The sequence below is a fragment of the Impatiens glandulifera genome, chromosome 6, assembly GCF_907164915.1.
Source record: "Impatiens glandulifera chromosome 6, dImpGla2.1, whole genome shotgun sequence".
Classification (NCBI taxonomy): Eukaryota; Viridiplantae; Streptophyta; class Magnoliopsida; order Ericales; family Balsaminaceae; genus Impatiens; species Impatiens glandulifera.
The window spans coordinates 3,136,095-3,159,134 of NC_061867.1; the positions used below are offsets into that span (position 1 = coordinate 3,136,095).

The window sequence follows — 23,040 nt, forward strand, 5'->3', positions numbered from 1 at the left end:
TTTTATTGTTTTTTTTTAATTTGAACAGTCCCGTTAAGGGCGATTTTTCCCGAAAACGAATGAGGAGGTTAATTATGTCTCCGCCCTGATCCCACTCAAATTCTGTTCCGAACACTAACAAACATAATTAAATATATAACATTACTAATAATATAAATTTACAATATATAATATCAAAATATTCGTTTATATATTTATTTTAAAGATTTTTTTTTAACTTTTTAGATAATATGGTATAACAGTGTCCCGCGGGGATTCCCCGAAATCGAACGGGGTGGGAATGATAAAAAAAAATCTCTAAGATAGAATGGGGCGGGAAGGTAAATACAATTATGTCTCAATCCGCCTAATTGTCATCCCTAGACGTAGGGTTGGTCCTAGGGTAAGCTCGGCAAGCCCAGCAAGCCACTCCCTAGGGGCTAGGGCAGACCATTTTATAAAAGAAAATAGGATTTTATTTAATTTTTTTAATCTAATAATATGTAGTTTAGTGGTTCAAGATGAAAAAAAAGTAAACTTTATTTGGTTATGGATTCAAATCTCACCAAAAAGCACTGCCTACTTGTACACCGAAATACACCAATAAACTGTTAAAGTCAGTTTGAAATTTGATTTAAATTTTTTTGGTCGGTTTGATCAATTGAATAAAACTAAAAATTATTATTAAACAATATTATTATACTTAAAATTTGTTTTGAAAAATAACCAATTATATATATATATATATATATATATATATATATATATATATTTACTTTAAAAAATAACAAAATTATGTTTATTATAGTTCAATTGTTGAAAAATTAATTATTAAAATAAATATTTATGTATTAAATCTAAGTTATAACCAAATTATGTATATTGTTCAAATTTTAACGGTTGGATATTAGTTGGCACAACACGGTACTCCAATCATTTAGTAACCCATTATATTAGACTTGACCGAACTATGTGAAAGAATATTACTCTCTTGATGAGATTGGTGTGTCAAGCTCCTTTAGTGTTTGGATACTAGTGAGGAGAGTTACCCCTTGACTAGAAGTAATGCTTTGGAATCGACCAACAAGAGAGACTAAGTCAAATTCCAATCATATTTGCTCTCAACATTAACCATAATCGTTCGGTTTAGTTGTTCCAATATCACTAAATCAATTAATAATTGATTTAGCAGTTTCACATAATTATTTGATTCAATTTCAATTGATTTTCGATTCGATTTAAATTTTATTTTCATAAGGAAAACAGATCACATAGAAAATAAAACACCAAACTTCAAAACCATGTATCATATTGAAAAATAAATCATAGTGACCTAATCAAGACAGTAAACCCTATTAGACACAAAATATGACTTTAGTTTCTAAGATGTGTTTACATATATCCTTCAATATTGAAACTATCAATTCAAAATTTATTTTTATAGACAATATTAAGTTCATATTTTTATTGAACATGTTAAATTTATACTTTTATAGATAAATAATTAATCTGACTTCAATTTCTTCAAATTAATTATCTTAAATAATCGATCCATTTAGGTAATAAATTAAAATTTCTAATATCTCATGTTGCTAACCCTTTTAATAATTTTTAGATTTTACTCAAAGACATTTATTTATTTATTTATTAATATAAAGTCATATTAATTGATTAACAGAAGTAAAGTTGAATTTTAACAGAATTTTTTTTATTAAATTTATTAATATATATAATTAAAATATTATTTAATATCCTAATAAGATATTAAAAAAATATTAATTTTTTTTCGAAACCCAAATCTGAACCAAGAAACCTTAATTTTCGAAATTCACCCCTATATTCTCGCTTGTATTCTAGAGGACTCTAGAGGCAATCCCTTTTTTCATAGGAATAGAAAAGCACTCTCATTATGTGCTAAGTCACCACCACAACTTTCCTAACAAACAATTTGAGATTGACCAAATCTTATAATTATCAATCGACTCTTTACGAATTATAATACTAAGTTTCGCTTCTCCTAGAGTGTTTATATATATATATAACTAAAATATATTTTATAACATTATTTTATCTAAATTAATATTTCAATAAAATATTAAAAAAAAGTTCTAAATAAATTTAAAATATTAATTTTTTGCCCAAACTCATATTTGAACCACCGAGAAACATTCATTTTCAAAATCTATTGCCCTACCTTTTTACTTGCCATATATTCTGTATTATAAAGCACAAAGTCATATCGAATAGGTGAAAGAAAAAGCCAAAAATTTAGATGCAACATTTTTTTAGGAATATGAAAGCTCTCTCATTAAGTGTTGTGTCAGCCACCCATTTTCTTATAGGAATAGGAAAGCCCTCTCATTATGTGCTGAGTCGGATACTACAACTTTCGTAACAAACCATCTGAGATTAACAAAATCTTGTAATTATGAATAGGCTCTCTACGAACTATAAATACTCACGTTTTTTTTCTTGATTTACTTTATAGGTAGGTATATTCAACAAAGGGAACCTAAAGATTCCTAGATATTTTAGTAGTAAAACAATTGTTGTATTATCGGGACGTATTTAAAAATCTGAGTTGGATGAGCTTGAAAAATTTGTATCGAATTAAAAGAAATAACGATAAAATTATAGATAAAACATGAAAATAAATGTAAATTTTATTATTTTTCTAAAAATTTAATAAATATTAAATTAAATTAAAATTAAAATTATGAGATAATGTTACATTACATGAACCACTATTAAATAAACAATAAAAACATATAGGCATTGTTCTTATTCATATAAGCACTATTAATCATTTCTTATTTCATTCATCAAATCAATCAATTCATTAACTAAAATACTAAAATACCCTCTATTTTAAATTATTATTATTTATTTTATTTATATATAAATACCATTTTTTAAGTCTTTTTATCAAAAAAAAAAAAAAAAAAAAAAAAATTATCATTTTCTCAAAATCATCACCCAAAATCAATATTTTATCTCTCTAGGTTATTTAAATAACCTGTTTTGAATTATTCTTTCTAGATTCGCTCGATTATGTTTTAAATTGGGTAATTATTGTTTACGATGTTCCAAATTAATATTTATTTAATGATTTTGAATATTAATTATTAATTGAGTTGATTTGACTATAAATTGAAGTTGAGTCCTTATTTTGATAATTTTGAAAGAATAATCCAAAACAACAAACTATAGATAATCAAAAACATGTTTCTCTTTCTTAATATTTGTAATTCGTAAAGTTGAACGATTGATTTAAGACCTAAGATTCTGATGAGGATACGCACATAGATTCTCCAAATCCTAAAAGCGACAGAAATGTTTCTCTCCCGCCGGTTAATCGCAAGTGATGCCGGCCGCCGCATCATCTCTTAACCCTTTCTTCATATCTCTTCTCCGCCCTTCATCCCAAAAGAGACGATTTTTATCGACTGAAGAATACATGTAATGATATAATCATATGGGTTAGATAGATGAAGATCTTTCTTTTATTTCATTTCATTACCCTTTTTCATTCGGTCAAAACCCTAAATTGTTTATCTCCATCCTTTCTTCTGTTATCTTCTACAATTGTTGGGTATTCGTTGTTGATTGTGTTTGCAGACTGGAAGGACTATCGGTTAATTTAAGGTGAAAATGTATAAAGAGCGAGGAGGGGGTGGGTCGAAAACGGAGGTGGGTCATATTGAACGGAAACGGATCAACGATGCTTTGGATAAGCATTTGGAGCGACCGTCTCCGTCCACATCCCGTGGATTTAGTCAGGATTTGATAACCGCTGCTCATGCGGTTTTAGCCGGTGGTGGTGGTAGTGGTGGTAAAACGCCCATTGATAATAAGGACTCTCGTTCTATGTCTTTGTCTGAAAACAAACGCTCTGATGGTAATTCTTGATAGATATCTTTACACGAGTTCTTGTTTTATTACCTTAGAAATGCATAGATTTTGCTCATCAAGTATCCTTAGTTTGATTCATAACTGGGCAGTTGATATTTTTGTATTCTATGAAGCCTATTATTCTATTTGAACCATGTTTTTGTTTTATGATTTGAAATGCTCAGAAAACAATAGATTGATTAGTGCAATAAAAGAAAATGCATCAGTTCTTCCATCTGAGGAGATGATGTCAATGGAAGATCTTATTTCTTTTGTAACTACTAGTGGATTTGTATTTTGTGCGAGTCATATTTTAATTCATAGAATACAATTAGAGCTTTTAAATGACTTCATAATATCACGATTATAAGATAATTCCATTAAAGCTGTTGGTTGAAGCTATTATTTCTTTGGCCTTGTGACATACATAAAATAGTTTACAGTGGAGAAAGATTTAGAAAGAAGATAGTAATTCCTTATATGCAACTTAGAGTTGTATGCTTGAATCTTGATATTTGTAGATGATTTTGTATTATATTATAGTTCTCAGGTTCTTAGAAAACTCTTGAATTGTTAAGTGGATCAGTTATGTCTTTTATTAATGATATCTTTTATGTACTATACCATCAAAAGTGAACCAAAATTGCACAATTTGTTGTGAAAAATAATGTGCATACAGTTTCATAAGGTAAATGTGGGCATCTTAATTACATCAATCTCTTGATAATTTGCGCTTGTGGGTTTTCAATACATAGAGTGGTAACTGCTGAGCTTGCACAATCTCTTGATAATTTCCGTTTACGGGTTTTCAATACCTAGATTGGTAACTGTTGAGCTTGCTACTACGTGATTCAGTATTCAATTGATCTTGACGAATTGCCAATTATAAAACTACTACTACTTTCTTCAATTGCATTTTGTACCTCATCCATATCCTGTACCTCTATTAAACCATTATGAAATAAAGGAAGTTAAAAAAAATGCTAAATAAACAAAAAAAACTCAAGGGTGTTATCATATCCAGTTTAATATTGTGAACTTCAACTCTGTGGAAGAAGCTATAGTTTTTTTTATGCCTTTGTCTATTTCAGTATAATAGAATAATCTGTTTTAATTTGGTAAACTATATGTATATATCATCATCTTCTTCAGTTAAAAAGGAAATATCTAATCTTGGTAAGTGGAATCTAAGTAGCAAGCGTATACATAAGTAAACTTTAAATATGGTTGCAAGGAGTTCTTTAAAAAAAACATAGATGCACACATCTATTGGTATGTTGTAATAAATATTCTTCTCCTTTATTTTGGTATATTTTAAGCTGGATTTCATATAATCAGAACAAAACGCAAACAAGTTAAATGTATCACAAAGTTCAAAATCATTAACTTGTTGACTCCCTTTTGCCCCCTATTTGTGGTTTGCATTTCTTAGTTCTTTGAGAAATGTGACTTTTCTGATAAGCGTGGAAATATGAATTGGATGTGATTTATAGGAATCACCCAAGAAATGGATATATTCTGTTTGCTTAAAAGTCTTACAAGATACTTTTGTTTCCATGATATAGACAGTTTTGTTCTTAAGGTAAAGATATATAGATCTTTAAGGCAATTAATTATCAAGATTAACTTGGAATGTGAAGTTCACTCCATCTCTCTATATAACCTGTTTGGAAACCTAATTATAATGGAGAATTTCCTTGTTCAATAATTTATTTTCAAGATTAAATGAATGTTTAATGTTCTGTATTGTTGACTTCTTTTTTGAATTAATGGCAGAGGAATCTGAATCAGACAGCGAGGAGTCAGATGTTAGTGGCTCTGATGGAGATGATGCATCCTGGATTTCATGGTTCTGTAACCTGCGTGGAAATGAATTCTTTTGTGAAGTTGATGAGGATTATATCCAAGATGATTTTAATCTCTGTGGATTAAGTGGCCAAGTCCCTTATTATGATTATGCTCTGGATTTGATTCTGGATGTGGAGTCTTCTCATGGTAAGCTTATTTTTTAAGTTGAGAGATTTATTTTCCAAGATTTGTTTTACAATAAATAGCTTTTCTAATGTGGATCTCATATATGCTCTTTTGTTGGTTATAATATGTAAATTATCGTAATCATTCACATGATTCTTAAACCTAACTATGAAACATATAAAATGACAAAGAGAATGGCAATTCTTTTTGGTTATAAAACGGAAAATCTGTGAAGTATTCATCATCGCAGTATTACCGAACTCTTACACTCTTTTATATGTGGTAATAAAAATCTCTTACATATTGCAAATATTTTTTTCCAAGTTAGAGCATAAAAGGACATGGTAATATTTTAACTTATGTTGCTTCTTTAGTATATGCATACTAAGGAAAAGTTGATTTGTTAACTAATGAGTGTCTTGAACTTTACATATACTCAATCATGAAGAACATGATTATCCACATTTAGACTACTTAATATAATTTTTTAAATATATGCAACTACTATTATTCTTGTATTCACTTTCTTCTTTTTAGAGTATTAATTTTATAAAATGGTATTCTAATTGAAATAAAAAAGGGTGTTGCTCTACTTTAGCAGAATCAATTAATGAAAATATGGGAGATATTCATTATTTTCCTTTTTCATTATTTGCATGTTTGGGTTGTGACGTGATGTATGGAGATTGCTCACAAACCTTGATCCACAATGTATGTGCTTACATTGAAATATTTTTTTCCGATTGATTTGCTTTCAAATTTTCGTTCCTATGCTTGTATGTCTCAGTGGGATGTTATAAACTTGTTTTTTATTAGTGCTGAATATGTTTGATCTTTACATTTTTCATTCTTATTGAACTTCAAGGAGACAAGCTCTTAGGATATTGTCATGTGCATGGTTAGAGAAAGTTAGTATATTAATTAGTATTAGAGAAAGTTAGTATATTCATTTGTATTGGAGAAAGTTAGTATATTAATTAGTATTGGAGAAAGTTAGTATATTAGTTACTCCAATCATAATAGGCCAGTAACAAATCAACAGTCATAAATAATTTTGCTACGCTAATAGCGCGATTGGACATTCATATCAAGCGGATTGATGGGTTTACAAAGGGATCTAACAAAAAAATACAAAGGTCAACTTCCCAAGATTTGAAGAAGACGCTATAGGATGGATACTGTTGGCCGAATCCTTTTCAGTTTGCATAACACAACACCTAGACCAAGACAAGTCACGGAGGAGCACACATTCTTGGTATAATTTTTTCCTGGAAAATTGTGATTATGACATGAATATTGACTGAGAAGAATTCAAGACAGCGTCTTGGAAACATTGGAACAAAACCATTGGAAGGTCCAAGATTTGATGAAACGTTGCGATATTAGTAAAGAAAAAAATAACATGAAAACTTCGGAATGTGGTTTTCCAAACAAATGATAAATCAAAGTTAATGCCTTTTCAATTCTCTCAATATGGAATATATTCCAAACATATATGCTAGCGTTCCTTGTTCTTCAAAAGTATATTGGGAAACAAAACAAGAATTCAAATCCATAGTTTTGAAACCCGGTCCGGACCGCAGGTCGGACCGGCAAACCCGGTGAACCGGTTGTTAAACCGGGCTGGGTTGATGAAAAAATCGGAAATGCAATCAACCCAGTTAAACCCGGCCAACCCGCCGGTTGGACCGGAAATCCGGCAACCTGGGTTAACCCAACGGGTTTATCCTATTTTTTTAAAAAAAAATACTTCTTTTCTTTCTCACTTATCACTCTCTCAGTTCCTCTCTCCCCATTTTTTGGTTCTCATTGGATTTACCTATTTCTAGTTTCATGTGGGTAGATTACCGATTTCTAGTTTTAGACACTGAGAATGGCAACATCCTTCATTCACCTCAAGCTCCACCTCTTACCTGAACCAGCTGATTCCGCTTTTACCAGACTAAAAAAACTATTTTAGGTGGCATTGTAAGTCATAATTTAAGATGACACTTCTACTTTGACTATTATAGTATTAACAATTTGATGGATTTTTGCTATTTTATATTATTTTATTATTATATGAAACCCAATGGTTGAACTAGTTGACCCATCGGTTGAACCAGTAATCCAGTGACCTAGTCCCTTCACCGGGTTGATGACCGGACCGGGTTTCAAAACTATGATTATATCCCTTATTTCCCTGGGATTGTAGTTCAAGAATTGATAATGGACTTGAGTTCTACGAGACTTTTCTATTCTCGTTTTTCTTCCTTTGCCATTCACAGGGCTAAGAGGGAGATAGCCCTAATAAGAAAGTTTTAATAAAAACTGAGATTTGGTCGTAGAATAAATATGCAACCTTTTACTGAAAGAAAAAGGGGAAATTCTGAATTTATTTATTCTAGAACGTTTGGATCCCGAAGGTTTGGAGATAGATGCAATCAATAGGATTTCACTAATTCTACTTCCCGAAATAAAGAGTGTGGAAAATGAGAATTTTACGATTCTAAATTTGTATATAACAAAATATTATTGGGTCGTTTTTATTAGTCACCATTTTGGGTTAATGAAGAATTATATCTATCAACAACCACAATTCCTGAACGAAGTTAGACGATCGGATTTGTCCTCCAAGCTTTGCTTGCGAAGAGGACTGTAAAAAGAGACGGTCGTCAAAACCACCGAACCTCCACCTCTTCTAGCTGAATCTATCGAATATCTCCAACGATTGATTTGGTGATCAAGTACCCTTTCAATTGAAGAAAGGACGTGAATGTCAATTTTTCAGAATTTGTTGAGGATGAAAGATCAGCTACTTCATTAGAAGAACTCTCTCCAACCGATACTTTAGAGAAGATGACAACATTTTCAGATGTTTAGGGTTTAGGGTTGCTGCCAAATTCAGAGAAAACACCATTTAACAATGATGCCATTACCAAAAAAAGCACATGGAACCAACCGACATATTTCCGAAGAAGAAAGAAGCAACTAGGGTGCTCACAGTTGAAAAGAACAATGTTCAAAAGTCCTCCGCACAACAAGCTCCTACAATCTAAAGTTGCGCTAAGCAACTTATAACAATTGGAACATGGTTTTGCCTGACGCCTTAATGGCTTCCATCACAGAACAAATCGACTGAGGAAAACTAGCTGGCGTCGAATCGAGACCTCAAGCAAAGCCTGACATTGAGGGGGGTCATCTTCTGAAATTCCTTCAGGTGGGAAGTCAAATACCTCCCACACAGCCACCGGAATTGGTTGCAGATTCAATCACAGACCTTATTGAACAAAGGCTGCGAGCCAAACCTCCGGATGTAGATGAAGAAGAGACGTTGGACGTTCTGAAATTCCACAAGATCAAACATAGATCATTGGCAGGGCTTTGATTTTTCATTTCTTTTTAAAGTTCGAAGCTTCTGAAGAATATAGGTAATGGGTGGCATTAATGAGGTCTGTTGAAAGGATGAAAAATTAGTGTTGGAAAGTATCCCTCAACTAATGGAGGAGGTAGCTGTCTTCCAACGGAATTCCTGGGTAGAAGTTAAATGTTTGTTAGAATATGGACTGGAAAAATGATAAGAGGCTAGAGTTTTAAATAAAATCAAGACTGGGGTAGATTGCTGGTGGGCCATATTCGAAAATCAGCTGAAAAAGAAGAAAGAAGCTGTTTGGTGAGAACTGAAATTATTGCTGGTGGACTTCATCTGCTGAAGGGCACTGCGATCAACATCATACTTCATTTTGTTCGGAATGACCTCAGCAGATTTTGTAGTTACAAACTATTTCACCAATCTTGACTCTCGCTGATTTTCAGCTTCTCTCGAGGACAAGAGAAATTAAAGGGGGGAAGTACTGTCTATATGGCTAGAGATGGTTAGTATTGATAGTAGTAAATGGTCTAGTTAGTATGTTGGCTAGTAGTATAAATATAAGACAATCTTAATCATAATGAGAATTGAACAATGATGTTGCATAACAGTTATAGTAGTCTTTCTCTCTCCTTAGGTCTCTGAAGTGTCTCATCCTCATTCTATTGGAAAGTCTCTCGATCCCCATTCCTTGTTTCATAGTTATCGTTATCTTTTTCTTAGTCACTCATACAATTAACATATATCTTTCACATTTACAGTTGGCTCTCTTCACATTTGCTTGTAATATCTTTCACATTTACAGTTGGCTCTCTTCACGTTTGCTGGTAATATCCAAATCATTCCTTGGCCTTGATGGAAAATAAAAATCCACAAAAAGGACCACTGTTAGAATACTGCAAGTATTACTTTTGCCAATAATTTATAGATACATGCTTGTAGCCACATTAAAATGTTACATCTCTTGCTATCTTAAATAAATAAATAAAACTCGTGGAATTATTAAGGTTAATGAAATGGATTAACTGGGAAGATGCAGGTGATATGTTTACAGAGGAACAGAATGAATTGATTGAGTCAGCAGCGGAGATGCTTTATGGGTTGATTCATGTTCGTTACATACTGACAACCAAAGGAATGGCTGCTATGGTAAGTAAGACTCAATATAGATATTTTACTGGTGCATCAGAAACTTGTACAATTAACTTGGGTTAGTTAGTTATTTGAGATTAAGTCCAAATAGCCTCCAAAATCATCATCCAAAATAATATTTTTTTCACTGTATATTTATACTCCTAATATATTTTTACTTCAAATAACCTAATTTTCAATAATACTAGGTCAAACAAAGGCCTTAAGGGGATGCTTATATTGCTTCCTGAACTCGCCTCAAAAGACCGTTTTCTGCTTTATGAACTTTAAAAAACGACGCAAATTACTTCTTTCTGTTGTTTCTTTGTTAACTCTGTTAATTTATTAAATTGTCTCTGCTAAACTGCATAGTGGATTTAATCAATACGTGTGCTTATTTCCTTAACATGATACACTCCTTAAATTTTGGCAGTTAGAGAAGCTGAAGAATGCGGAATTTGGGCGATGCCCAAGAGTATTTTGCTGTGGACAGCCATGCCTCCCAGTTGGTCAATCTGACATACCTCGAGCAGGCACTGTAAAGCTGTATTGTCCCAAATGTGAGGACATTTTTAGCCCCCGATCCAAGTTCCAAAGTAGTATCCTTGAAAGATCAGTTTATGATATATTATAAATAGCTAGATATATTCTTGTCATTCATTTATCCAAAGTTTGTTCCTTTAACTTATATTATAAGACATCGATGGTGCTTATTTTGGTACAACTTTTTCTAACCTGTTCCTAATGAGTTACGGGCATCTCAAGCCACAGAAACCGTCGCAAAAATATGTACCAAGAGTTTTTGGCTTCAAGCTCCACAAGCCATGATGTGAAACAGGATTTTCCCGAGGTTTTGATTTTGGTATATGTTCATAATTTGTAGTGTGTGTTCAAATCAATTTTTCTTATTTGAGTATTGTGTTTTTGAAATGCAGATATATTTCAAACTTTACCAGGATATGCGAGTAAGATATTTAAATTGGAGAAAAATATGTCGCAATGGAGCTTGGTTTAGTTATGTGCAAGGTTATTCAAAGTTCCAACCTTTTGAATTCTACAATTTATCGGTGTTCTTTTTGTACTATTTTTTTTAAAGAAATTTAACATTGGGTTATGTTTGGCATTTTGTTTAAAGCCATTCTGGACTTGTGCACAACAGAATGTGTATTCATTTATGTAATCCTGAATTATTTTTATTATTTTTTATGCTTATTAGCATAATATTGAATTTGAGCTTCAATAGTCATTCTATATTTCAATTATGATGTTTTATCAAATATAAAAAGAAGCATTATTGATATTTGTACTTTGCAAGCTTATCTTGATTCTAGTTTATATTTTTATCATTGAGTTTATTCTTAAGTAATATTTTACAATACAATATATAGAAGAGAGGTTGATTGAGATTTTGAAAAAGTAATATTTATTTATTTTGGAAGGGCCAAGCAACCTAACTCTGCTATATATAGTGTTGAATATGTCAACCTAAATAATCAAATTTATCTACAATTATAGTTTGTTGGATTTGATATATATAAATTATCCATAGTTTGGATTCAATTTGTTGGATTTAAAATCTATCAATATTCAATTTTGTTGGATTTAGAATATAATAATTGAACCCTCGAGGTTACTGAATAATAACTATTAAGATCGTGAGTCAACTCGTTCGAGTTTGCGAGTAAACTTGTCGAAAATAAGTCAATAGTTTGTGAGTCGACTCGTCGAAAATAAGTAAAGAGTCAAAGAAACTCGTTTAGAAACAAAATCATAATTAAGTCACGATTTAACTTGTTAGAGTCAATAGAAAAGATAAAATCAGTGTTATTATGATTTTACTTTATAGGTTATTCCTAAATCTTTTGTCTGTAAATATGTGAACAGAGTTGTCTTTAAATCTGTGAACAGGAGTAAAAGATTTGTGAAGAGTAAAGTTTTTGAGTAAAATCTCACTTTTACAAATTTAATTACAAATGGCCTCAACATTATAGCCCATTTATATCATTTTATTATTAAAACACATACTTGTGATAGTTGTATAAATAAACCTCAATATAGATTACTTTAAATTTTAATTCTATTCCTTCTTGTAATTTTTGATTTGAATGTTTTTTTTAATAGTTTTATCGGATTTGAATGATAAAGTTCAAATTTTGTCCCGAATACTAATAAATACCTATAATATTATCAATATATTTATTTATTATTCATAATTTGTAAGAATTTTAGTTTTATTTTATAATAATATAAATTGTTAATATATTTTATAAATATAATTTTTTCAAAATCAAACTGAAAAAAATTGGTAATAAAAAAAAATCATAAGGCTCATCCCAGCCTTATGATTATTTACTATATTTGTTTAATTAAAATAATGATCAAATTAACAAATAAATAGGAGCTCAATTTGTGAAGCCTGAAAGGTTGGAACAACACCTGCCCTTAATGGCAAAACCCTATTCAACAAAAATTAATAAAGATTTCATTTTTTATAAGCTGTTAAAGAGTATTTTAAGATACAAAGTTTAACAAAGAAAACTGTTTAGCTTGAACATAAGTATATAGAATATGCAACAAAGCTGGATAATCTAAGATCAAAATAAGATTAAATTATCTCTCAAATAGAATTATCCTAATAAAACATATGTCAAAGCTTCAAATATTTCAAAATTGTCTTCCTGAAGAAACACAAATAGAAAAGAAAGAAAGGTTCAAACACAACAATGTAGAATAGATAGATGAAATTAACAAGACCAAACAAAATTCAGAGAATTTAGTTCTCTGTTTGTTCCCTAAGCCTCCTGATTGTGCTTCGAACAGTTACAGCACTAGCAGTGTTCAATGTATACGCACCACCGGCCTTCACTTTGCCACAATCCTTGCATCCCCAAATACCAACCGCCTTTCTCTTCACTGCAAACTGGTATAAGAAATTGATCAAATGGATTATTAGCATCCAAGAATTCATTAATTAAACAAAACTGTGCAAATTATTCAATGAAAAGAATATACCTTTCCGCAGAACTCGCAAAAGTATTTGCTGTGCTGACTGACCTCCATCTTCTTGATCTGCTTACGCAGACTGGCACCATAACGGGTACCTGAAAGTCATATTATTAGTGTCTGCATCCAATCAACCATGAAACATAATGTTCAAGTCAAAATATGCATTGAAAATTTACTAGGAAATGAAAAGCAAACATAGATATGACCTAATTCATCAGGAAACTAGTAAGCAACAGTTTAGTCATGATATAACATAACATAGTGAAACTAAAGTTCTTGCCAATTTGCATTGAAATTTTTCTTGGCAATGAAAAATTTAAACATAGATATAACCTAATTTATCATTAAACTAGTAAGCAACAGTTTAGTCATGATATAACAAACCATATTGAAACTAAAGTTCTAGCCAATTTTTCATTAAAATGTGGCTATACAATGGAAAAATCAAACATAGATATGACCTAATCCATCATCAAACCAGTAATTCACATTTTAGTCATGATATAACAATACCATATTGACATATTGAAAATAAAGTTGCAATGAAATTTTGCTAGAAAATGGAAAAATTAGACATAGATATGACCCAATTCATCAATAATCTAGTATAACATACCATATTTAAACTAAAGTTCTAGCCAATTTACATTGAAAATTTGCTAGACAATGGAAAAATCAAACATGGATATGACCCAATTCATTAATAGACTAGTAAGTAACAGTTTAGTCATGATATAACATACCATATTTCCCAACGATACCAGCCTTCTTGGTTCTCTTTGTCTGCACAAAAAACAAACCCAAACCCAATCAATAAAAACACATAATTCACCTCCAAATAATTCGAATCACACAATAACATAACTTTACATTTCATTAAACTCATACATATCTTCGCAGACTATATAAAAAACTGTCTACATATGAACAAGTCCTGTTTCGATTAATAGATTCATCTAGTAAAGAACTTAATATCACTAATAGTCTTGCCAATACCTCATGGCACTTAAGATCTGAAAGAAATAGACCAAAAACTCAAAGAAGGAGTTTTTAATGAAATAAGAACTAGGTCATCGGAGAAACGATGATCTACGAGAACTAAGAATCGACAATGAAGAACAGTAAAAATGGAGAAAGAAAAGAGAGATTACCATTTTCTCTGGTTCGTTGAAAGCAAAAACTGAGATCGGCAAGGAGGAACAAATGAAACCCTAGATAGTTGATCCCATTTATAATCCTATGAACTTTTGTTCAGTTGGGCCGAAATTATGTTTATCATAAATCTTTAATATTTAATATGGGCTTGGCCCAATATTTTAACTTTTGGTCTTGGGTCAATAATTTAATTTTTGCACAATATAAATCTATTACGAGGACATAGTTTTATTTTATTTTATAAAAACAAAAAAATTATGATTGCATGAGGATTTCTTTCTTTATAGGTAAATGTTTCTCTTTTTTTTTACCGCTGTAATTGTTTCTTTTTTTTTCATCAATGATGAGCACAAAAAAAAATGACAGTATTTGTATTAATGATAAAATATGTGAAAAAATCAATTAAGAAATAAACAAGCTTAACAACTATTATCAAATAAAATGATAAAATATGTGAAAAATTCAATTAAGAAATAAACAAGCTTAACAACTATTATCATATAAAATGAAGTATAACATAAAAAATAAAATAATAACAAAAAAAAAAGTGAATTCAATTATAATCTAGTCTTCACTTTCTCCTTTTTAGTCTTCCTCCGACTCTAAATATTTCTTTAAGGCTTGTTTCCGGGTTCATATTTTTTTCTAAAAAGAATGCTGAACTTCTTACATTCTAAAAATAAATACAAAAAATGTATCAACCCATGTTCTTTTTTATCATGCACCAATAGCTACCACTAAATACGAGTTCAGTTATCATGAACAAAGTTTTTTTGGTGTATCACTTGACTCGAAAGTAACCCTAAGATATTCAATGATCACTGTCGAGTGTTGAAAGATACATTTACTCTACAACTCTATTATTATGACGATTGAAAATGTCGGAAACCGGTGGAGACCGTCAGTGAACTCAATATTTTTTTTTAAAAAATTTTCGAACTTGTTAACATTAGTTTTTATGTTTGTTTGGTAAACATTTTTATTTATGTTTTCACTATTATTTCTCAAAAATTAATCATATTATGTTTAGTGACACTTTGGATACTAGTAGTGTTTTTATTTTTATCTTATAAAATTAAACTATTCTTATTTTCATCGTATTATATGGACTTTAAAGAAAATGTTACCACTTTATTATTAGATTGGATTAGTGGTATAATTTGGTTCGGTCGATATTTTTCACCGAAAAGATCATCCCAATTGCTTGTATCAGTTTTTTAAATCTTCGTTCGTCGGTTGTCGGTTAACCGTCGGTTCGATTTAGTTAGTTATAAAATCGATTCAATCGATTTAGTTAGTTATAAAATCGATTTAATCGTTTTATCAATTTATATGTTGAAAAAATAACAAATATATAGAAAGACATTTATTAATATCAAACATGTACAATTGGTCGGTTAAACCCGAACTGAACTAGTCAGGGTCTGTACAAAAATTTATAAACTGGTCAGGTCGGTTCATAATTATTTTGGTCAATTTTTCTTCGATTCGGTTTGATTCTTTCACTTTTTGTATTGACCCGAGATTGGATGAAAAGTGTTGTGTTAAATTATCCGGATAAAAAAATAAAATAAAATGGGATGAGTTGATGCAAGCATCAAATATTGTGAATTCAACCACAACCCATTGTTGCTTAACAGATATAAATATATTAGTTTGCTTGACATAATTGAACAATTTTGTGAATTCCAATTTCAAGTAATGTTTATTTTTTTTTTAAAGATTCACATTTATGATATTGCCAATGAAATTTGGTTATTCCTTTCTTATCACAATGTGTAAATGTATATTTCTGAAAACAAATGCTGAATGCATGAAATGGCCACAAAAATTATTTTTTACACATTTCTGTACATTACATTAATTTATTATCCACCAGTTATGCAATGAAATAAATCAATGACAAATCAAAAGTCCTTTCCTAGTCATTGATGAAATATTTGCAAACACTAAAATAGTATATTTTTCCATCAGAAATCCATTGTAAGAAGGTGTTTGTACAAAAGTGGATTGCACATCATATATATATTAATAGCAGTTCAGAAAATTGAATGTGACAAACTATGTTCAATTTTCTAAACCACAAATCTCACAGAAATGATGTTTTCAAATATGTTTCTCAAGAACTAGGCAAAAAATGCACAATTTGCCAAATATAATCAAAACCCACAATCATATATATGAAAAAGTTAAGCTTAAAGTATTTTGTCAAAATGATAGAAAAGTTCAATAAACTGTTAACATAATTAGAAGGGCTAATAAATAAACCTGGAAGAATTAGACAGGAACACATACCTGTGAGGAATTAATCATTTGTGGCACAAACGAAAACTTCATGAGCATCAATCAAACTGGATTCCTTCTCTTGGTCAATGATTTCCACAAACATATTACATGTTTTCTCATGTTGAATCATCTCCTGCAAGATCTTGTCTTCCACAACTGTACCCATCAAAACCTTCTCGCTAATATCAGCATTATTATCATTTGCTGAAGAAAACACTAATTTCGATAATCGATCTTTCTGAATTTGACGACTATACTTAGTGTTCTCAGCTTCACCAGCAACCAGATGATAAGTGTAGACGAGTTTCTTCTGTCCAATTCTATATGCCCGGCTGATGGCCTGTCTTTCAACAGAAGGATTCCAAACAACATCCAACAATACAACTCTTGAAGCACCCACCAAACTAATACCCTCAGAACAAGCCTTGGTTGAGGCTAGCATTACTTTAACCGTGCTATCTGGATTGTTGAATGAAGTTATGGATAATTGACGAAGTTTTGTGTCTTTTGCTCCATCCATGTACAACATATCATTGCCTTCAGACCAACCAAAAAGGGAATTTAGTTGGTCTTTAATGAGTGTTAGAGGGGTGATGAATTGGCTGAAGATGAGGACTTTCTCATTTAAGCTCTGGCTGAGTCGGATGAGGTCAATTACGAATGTTGTCTTAACACCGAATTCAGGATTTAACTTAATAGCTTCTAGCTGTGGCATGTAAATTGAAAGCTCTTCTTTTCCCGATAATTGAGAGTGGATCAGCAATGATGGGTGAACTGCTGTTAATGAGGAGCAATGTTCACGTTCTAGGACGCCAAGCTTCATTTTGGAGACGAAATTAAGAATCTCTGTTTGTAAATCCGTTGGCTTTAAGACAACTAATAAGTCTCTTAGACCTGGAAGGCTTTCCTTAAGTATGTCACCTTTGTAAACATGTGCCATCCGGTAAATTATATCCTTTAACTCTTTGATCCTATCATCATCATTTTCAGCTATGCCTTTTGTCAATGATACCCATTTGTTTAATGCTACGTTGGTTTCTCTTTTATCACGTTTCTGCTTTCCGGATATGTCATTTTCCTTTGTGAGGATAAGCTTGTCAGCGAACTTAGGCACTACCAAACGCAGAGTATTGTATAACTCACGGAAGTTGTTCTGAAAAGGAGTTCCAGACAGGATGATTCGTTTCTGAGTCTCTACTTTTGAAAGTGCCTTCCAGATTAGGCTGTTCTCGTTTCTTGGTGTATGACCTTCGTCGAGAACTAAAAGATCAGGAAGTTCTCGAAGCATAGTCACAACCCTTGAAATATCTATTTGGTTTTTACTGGCTTGCTTCTTCTTTCCACCGTGATCACCTGCTAGAGTTTCAAATAAACCATAGCTCATTCCAAGAACACCCTTTTCTTTTTTCCATGATAAAAGTTTAACCAAACGGTTGGAGGTTTTGTCTTGTTCACGATATTGCTTCACTAGATTAACAGCTGAGTTCATTTCTTGACCTGAAAAATCCTTCCTATTCATGTTATGGAATGGAATGTTAACTTTCCATTTCTTGAACTCATCCTCCCATGTAAGGAGCATATTCAGAGGAGCAAGTATGACAACTTTTCTAGTCGGGTATAACTCCAAATAAGACTTTATGAACATGATGGTGAGTCGAGTTTTACCAGTTCCAGGTGCATGTGAGATTATGCATCCGTTTCCACCACCATTTGAAGTGTCTTTCTTCAAATCCTCTAGAAGTATGCTTCCTTCTACGTTCTTCCATATAAACTCAAACCCGTCTCTTTGATGCGCATACATGGTTTGTCTCAGACCAGGAATTAAACCCCAAACCGTGCCTGCAGTGTCAATTATATCCTCCTTTAAATGAGATCCTCCATTCTCAAAATTCATATTGAGTTGGTGTATGCCAATGTTATTTCTCTCTTCCCTGAACTCTTTCTTGTTAGTTCTTTTCCATGGATTGCTAGCCTGCATGTATATTTAATGAGTTTATAATTTGAAATAAGAAAATGACCAATAGACAAAAGAATACTTCATTGAAAATAGATTGAACATACAAAAGTTGGTGACATGTATCTGATCTCCACTTCCACATACGAGCATCTTTTACATCGGACTCCAATTTGTTCATCAAGAATGAGTAGATGATTGCCATGACCGCAGTTTCGTAGCATACTAACAACAGTTTTCCCTGCTGAAGTTTGATCAATACCGACCTATACATGAAGAATAAAGACATATTTGAAATATCAAACTTAACAAATAAAATCATTGATTTGTGACAAGAAGCTCACAGTATTTTTTGAATGAGTCCACCCAATTCCTTCTGTTGCCATTGCAAAAGTCATCTCTTCAAATAGCTTCTCTCCTTCGATGTCCCAATATGATTTCTCTTCAGCTGGTTTTGCATCGTATTCCTCTAACCCGAAATTCTTGGGTATTTCGAAAATTTCTTCTTCATCTTGTTCATAGAAAGGAGAGAAAGGGACATCTATTTGGTCCCATAGAGAATCAACTAGAATCTTAAAGATCAAAGTAGATAAAAAAAATACTTTAGTTTATAAAATTTCATTATAATCCAATAAAATTAAATCTTATCTTACCTTAGCTGCTGTTGGTTTCTCAATAGCCATATGTCTTTTCTTTAATGGCATTTGGTGCATTCCTTTCCAGATATCTTCTTTATTGATATTTGAAGAAGAAACATTTTGCTCATCCTCTTTGAAGTCATTAATGGCATCTGGTGTAGTCTTTATTGTTATGTTTTCTTCTTCAGGGTCATTTTCTTCTTCTTGAGGGTTAGTTTTCTCGGTATCATTTTCCCAACCATGATCTGCGGAAGCAGGGCCATTTTCCTGTTCATTCTCCCAACCATGAGCTGCGGAAGCAGCCACATTTTCCTGTTCATTCTCCCAACCATGAGCTGCGGAAGCAGCCACATTTTCTTGTTCATTCTCCCAACCATGAGCTGCGGAAGCAGCCACATTTTCTTGTTCATTCTCCCAACCATGAGCTGCGGGAGCAGGGACATTTTCCTGTTCATCACCAGTTAGATTGACAACACAGGTTTTAGGCTCATTGATTTTTCTTCTCTTTGGCTGCGATGAACGAAGTCGTTCAGCCATTTTGTTAGACTGTTGTCTACCATCTTTTTTCTCATAAGGTACAGAAATGTTCAATCCTGGGACCTTTTTCTTCCTACCAACTTTGGCTTTTTCCTTGTCATTCTTTCGATCAACTTTTATGGGCATGGTTCTTTTCTCATTCTTGTTCTTCTCCACCTTCTCTTTGGCTTTCTTTCCTTTGATGCTTACATGCATCTCTTTTGTATCCAAATTGTTGGGGTGAAAATCTTCATACCTGGATTTGTGATCATCCTCTTCATCAGTTGATTCAACTTCTATGGGCTTGATACTTTCCTCTTTCTCATTCTCATCAACCATTTTTCCTTTGGTATTTACATGCACATCTTCTGTATCCAAATTGTTTGAACAGAAATAGTTTGATGATCTAGTGGGCTGAAAACCTTCATCGATAGAAATAACATCATCCTCTTCATCAGATGATTCAACTCTTATGGGCATGGTATTTTTCTTATTCTCCTTCAGTACCCTCTTTCTTTTGATGCTTACATGCACTTCTTTTGTACCCAATTTGTTTGAACCGAAATAGTTGGATGTTACTTTGGGACGAAAATCTTCCTCGCTGTAACTATCTTCATCTTCATCTTCTTCCTCAGCTGATTCTGAATTCTCACTTTCACTTCTCCCATCCTCATCATCTTCATCCTCCTCTAAATTCACTATCTCCATCTTCCTGTCAAAGCTCATAGAAACCTCATCAGCACGCAACTTGTTTGAACGGAAAGATTTGGATGATTTATTGGGACAGAAATCTTCATCGCTAGTATCATCATCATCCTCTTCAGACGATTCTGTTCCCAATTCAAAATCAATATCTTTTCCATAAACACTTCTCTTAATATGTTTCTCTTCCTTTTCTGATTCAGAAGAAATATTAATGTGATCCGGAGACGACGATGAAGGTGATGAAATCCCACATTTGACAGCAATTTCTCTTAATTGAAATCCACTCAGATCATCAATCTCTGGTTTACTTACATTTCCAGCGGGACTCTCGCCGCTGAAATCGCAATGATGATACCAGTGATCAACCTTCTCATCAGAAACCAACTTCTCTCCCAAATTAACTCCACTATCACCGTTTTTTTCCGCAACGCCTTCACAATCAACCATCAAGAACTCCGCGTCTTCAGTGATTTCATGATCATTTCGATTCGATGTCCCGATTTTCGACGGCGAAATCAATTCCTCGACGATATCAACTGAGCACGAATCTGCTGAACTTCCACATTGTTGTTTACCTCCATTAGGAGAGAATGATTTCTCCACCGTTTGGTTCATAGCCTCAACATTAATCTTCCTCATCGCCCGCATAAATCCAGTATAACAACTAACCGCTTCCTCTCGGCTCCGCCTCGCCATTGGATCGCCACCTTCATCCATAATAACTGTCCAAGGTCTACCTGATTACTGAATGATCTGTAATCTGTACGTATTCATAAACAAACAGATTCGATATTTTCAGCTATAACACGATTTATACCACAATGAACATATTCAAAACAGGACGAAGAAATCAGATTAAACAAGTATGTAAAACTTCTCAACTTTTCGCTACTCACGCTAAAGAATGTCGCCGGAGATACTCACAAGTGACCGAATCAGTGATTGTTTCGCCTCGCCATTAGATTCTAAGGTCAACCTGAATGATATGTAATCTGTACGTATTCATAACAAACAAGTTTCCAAATATTTTCAGCTATAACACGATTTGTATCACAATGAACATTTTCAAAACAGGACGAAGAAATCGCCGGAGATACTCACCGTCACCGTTGTCTATCGGATTCTCTTCCGTTAAGAACTAACAAATACCTGAATGATCTGTAATCTGCACGTATTCATAAACAAACAAGTTTCCAAATATTTTCAGCACTATAACACGATTTGTATCACAATGAACATTTTCAAAACAGGACGAAGAAATCGCCGGAGATACTCACCGTCACCGTTGTCTATCGGATTCTCTTCCGTTAAGAACTAACAAATACCTGAATGATCTGTAATCTGCACGTATTCATAAACAAACAAGTTTCCAAATATTTTCAGCACTATAACACGATTTGTATCACAATGAACATTTTCAAAACAGGACGAAGAAATCGCCGGAGATACTCACCGTAACCGCTGTCTATCGGATTCTCTTCCGTTAAGAACTAACAAATACCTGAATGATCTGTAATCTGCACGTATACATAAACAAACAGGTTTCCAAATATTTTCAGCACTATAACACGATTTGTATCACAATGAACATATTCAAAACAGGACGAAGAAATCGCCGGAGATACTCACTGTCACCGCTGTCTATCAGATTCTCTTCCGTTAAGAACTAACAAATACCTGAATGATCAGTAATCTGCACGTATACATAAACAAACAGGTTTCCAAATATTTTCAGCTATAACACGATTTGTATCACAATGAACATATTCAAAACATGACGAAGAAATCAGATCAAACAAGTATGACTAAAACTTGTCGCCGGAGTCGGAGATACTTACCGTAACCGCTATCGATCGCACTAACACAGAAACCTGCAAATTTCAGCTTGTAGAGCATCAAAACGGTCAATACATACAGTTATCGAATCATTGAATCAGTACAATCCACCACTTCTCTTACCTCTCACTAGGTTCAGAACAAATGATGAAACAAACAAGGCCTTAGAATGTAGACACGAGTTTGAGCACCCTGCAAATATACAGAGAGTGAAGATAGCCATTTACAGGGAAGAGTATCAACAGAGACGATGCCATTTTTGCATGTACATAAAAGGGAAGGCGGGGACCGTTTTATTGGCTAATGAAATACTGACACCTGTCATTTATCCGTTTATCTTTTAATTAAGTTTACTAATCTGAATATTACTTAATCATATATATATATATTATAATATTAATGTGGTAAACTGTATTAACAATGTTATATTTGAATTAATCATTTTGTTAAAAATTGTTCACTTTATATTTGCTCATTTCTTGTACAACACGTTTCATTAATAACGCGTCAATTTTATTCTCTTTTCTAACATAGACTCTATAAAGCACAAGTAAACATTTAAGGCCTAACACCACATCTTTAAGACATACTTAATTAATATTAAATATTAATATGATAAC

General features: G+C 32.4%; 3 protein-coding genes across 6 annotated transcripts; 1 reads left to right on the forward strand and 2 right to left on the reverse strand.

Moving 5' to 3' along the window:
• Positions 1 to 3,244: 3,244 nt before the first annotated feature.
• Positions 3,245 to 11,564, forward strand: LOC124942474 (casein kinase II subunit beta-3-like). Of its 4 annotated transcripts, none has more exons than XM_047482990.1 (7): positions 3,245 to 3,438; positions 3,598 to 3,877; positions 5,647 to 5,865; positions 10,227 to 10,342; positions 10,758 to 10,923; positions 11,022 to 11,186; positions 11,260 to 11,564. In XM_047482990.1, the coding sequence occupies exons 2-6, from the start codon at positions 3,631 to 3,633 to the stop codon at positions 11,150 to 11,152; spliced, it is 879 nt and encodes a 292-aa protein (XP_047338946.1). In that variant the 5' UTR covers positions 3,245 to 3,438; positions 3,598 to 3,630; the 3' UTR covers positions 11,153 to 11,186; positions 11,260 to 11,564. The 4 variants fall into 4 exon arrangements, with proteins under 4 accessions (XP_047338946.1, XP_047338945.1, XP_047338948.1 ...); XM_047482989.1 differs by having other exon boundaries at positions 11,022 to 11,174; XM_047482992.1 differs by having other exon boundaries at positions 10,248 to 10,342; positions 11,022 to 11,174.
• A 1,349-nt stretch (positions 11,565 to 12,913) lies between these two features.
• On the reverse strand, positions 12,914 to 14,578 carry LOC124942145 (60S ribosomal protein L37a-1). Its single transcript, XM_047482573.1, has 4 exons — positions 14,482 to 14,578; positions 14,074 to 14,113; positions 13,337 to 13,425; positions 12,914 to 13,244 (listed from the first exon to the last, which is right to left on the reverse strand). The coding sequence occupies exons 1-4, from the start codon at positions 14,482 to 14,484 to the stop codon at positions 13,098 to 13,100; spliced, it is 279 nt and encodes a 92-aa protein (XP_047338529.1). The 5' UTR covers positions 14,485 to 14,578; the 3' UTR covers positions 12,914 to 13,097.
• A 2,120-nt stretch (positions 14,579 to 16,698) lies between these two features.
• LOC124941678 (SNF2 domain-containing protein CLASSY 3-like) lies at positions 16,699 to 21,223 on the reverse strand. The gene is made up of 4 exons (XM_047482025.1): positions 19,379 to 21,223; positions 19,070 to 19,297; positions 18,833 to 18,991; positions 16,699 to 18,743 (listed from the first exon to the last, which is right to left on the reverse strand). The coding sequence occupies exons 1-4, from the start codon at positions 21,221 to 21,223 to the stop codon at positions 16,791 to 16,793; spliced, it is 4,185 nt and encodes a 1,394-aa protein (XP_047337981.1). The 3' UTR covers positions 16,699 to 16,790.
• Positions 21,224 to 23,040: the final 1,817 nt, after the last annotated feature.

Coding starts and splice junctions, on each gene's coding strand:
- LOC124941678 (XM_047482025.1), bottom strand. CDS start 21,223: ATGAGGAAGATTAATGTTGAGGCTATGAACCAAACGGTGGAGAAATCA. Junction 19,298..19,378: donor AGAAACCAACAGCAGCTAAG/GTAAGATAAGAT, acceptor TTGATCTTTAAG/ATTCTAGTTGATTCTCTATG. Junction 18,744..18,832: donor GATACATGTCACCAACTTTT/GTATGTTCAATC, acceptor ATATACATGCAG/GCTAGCAATCCATGGAAAAG.
- LOC124942145 (XM_047482573.1), bottom strand. Junction 13,426..14,073: donor TGGTATCGTTGGGAAATATG/GTATGTTATATC, acceptor TATGACTTTCAG/GTACCCGTTATGGTGCCAGT. Junction 13,245..13,336: donor TTTGCGAGTTCTGCGGAAAG/GTATATTCTTTT, acceptor TTCTTATACCAG/TTTGCAGTGAAGAGAAAGGC.
- LOC124942474 (XM_047482990.1), top strand. CDS start 3,631: ATGTATAAAGAGCGAGGAGGGGGTGGGTCGAAAACGGAGGTGGGTCAT. Junction 5,866..10,226: donor GGATGTGGAGTCTTCTCATG/GTAAGCTTATTT, acceptor TTAACTGGGAAG/ATGCAGGTGATATGTTTACA. Junction 10,343..10,757: donor CCAAAGGAATGGCTGCTATG/GTAAGTAAGACT, acceptor AAATTTTGGCAG/TTAGAGAAGCTGAAGAATGC.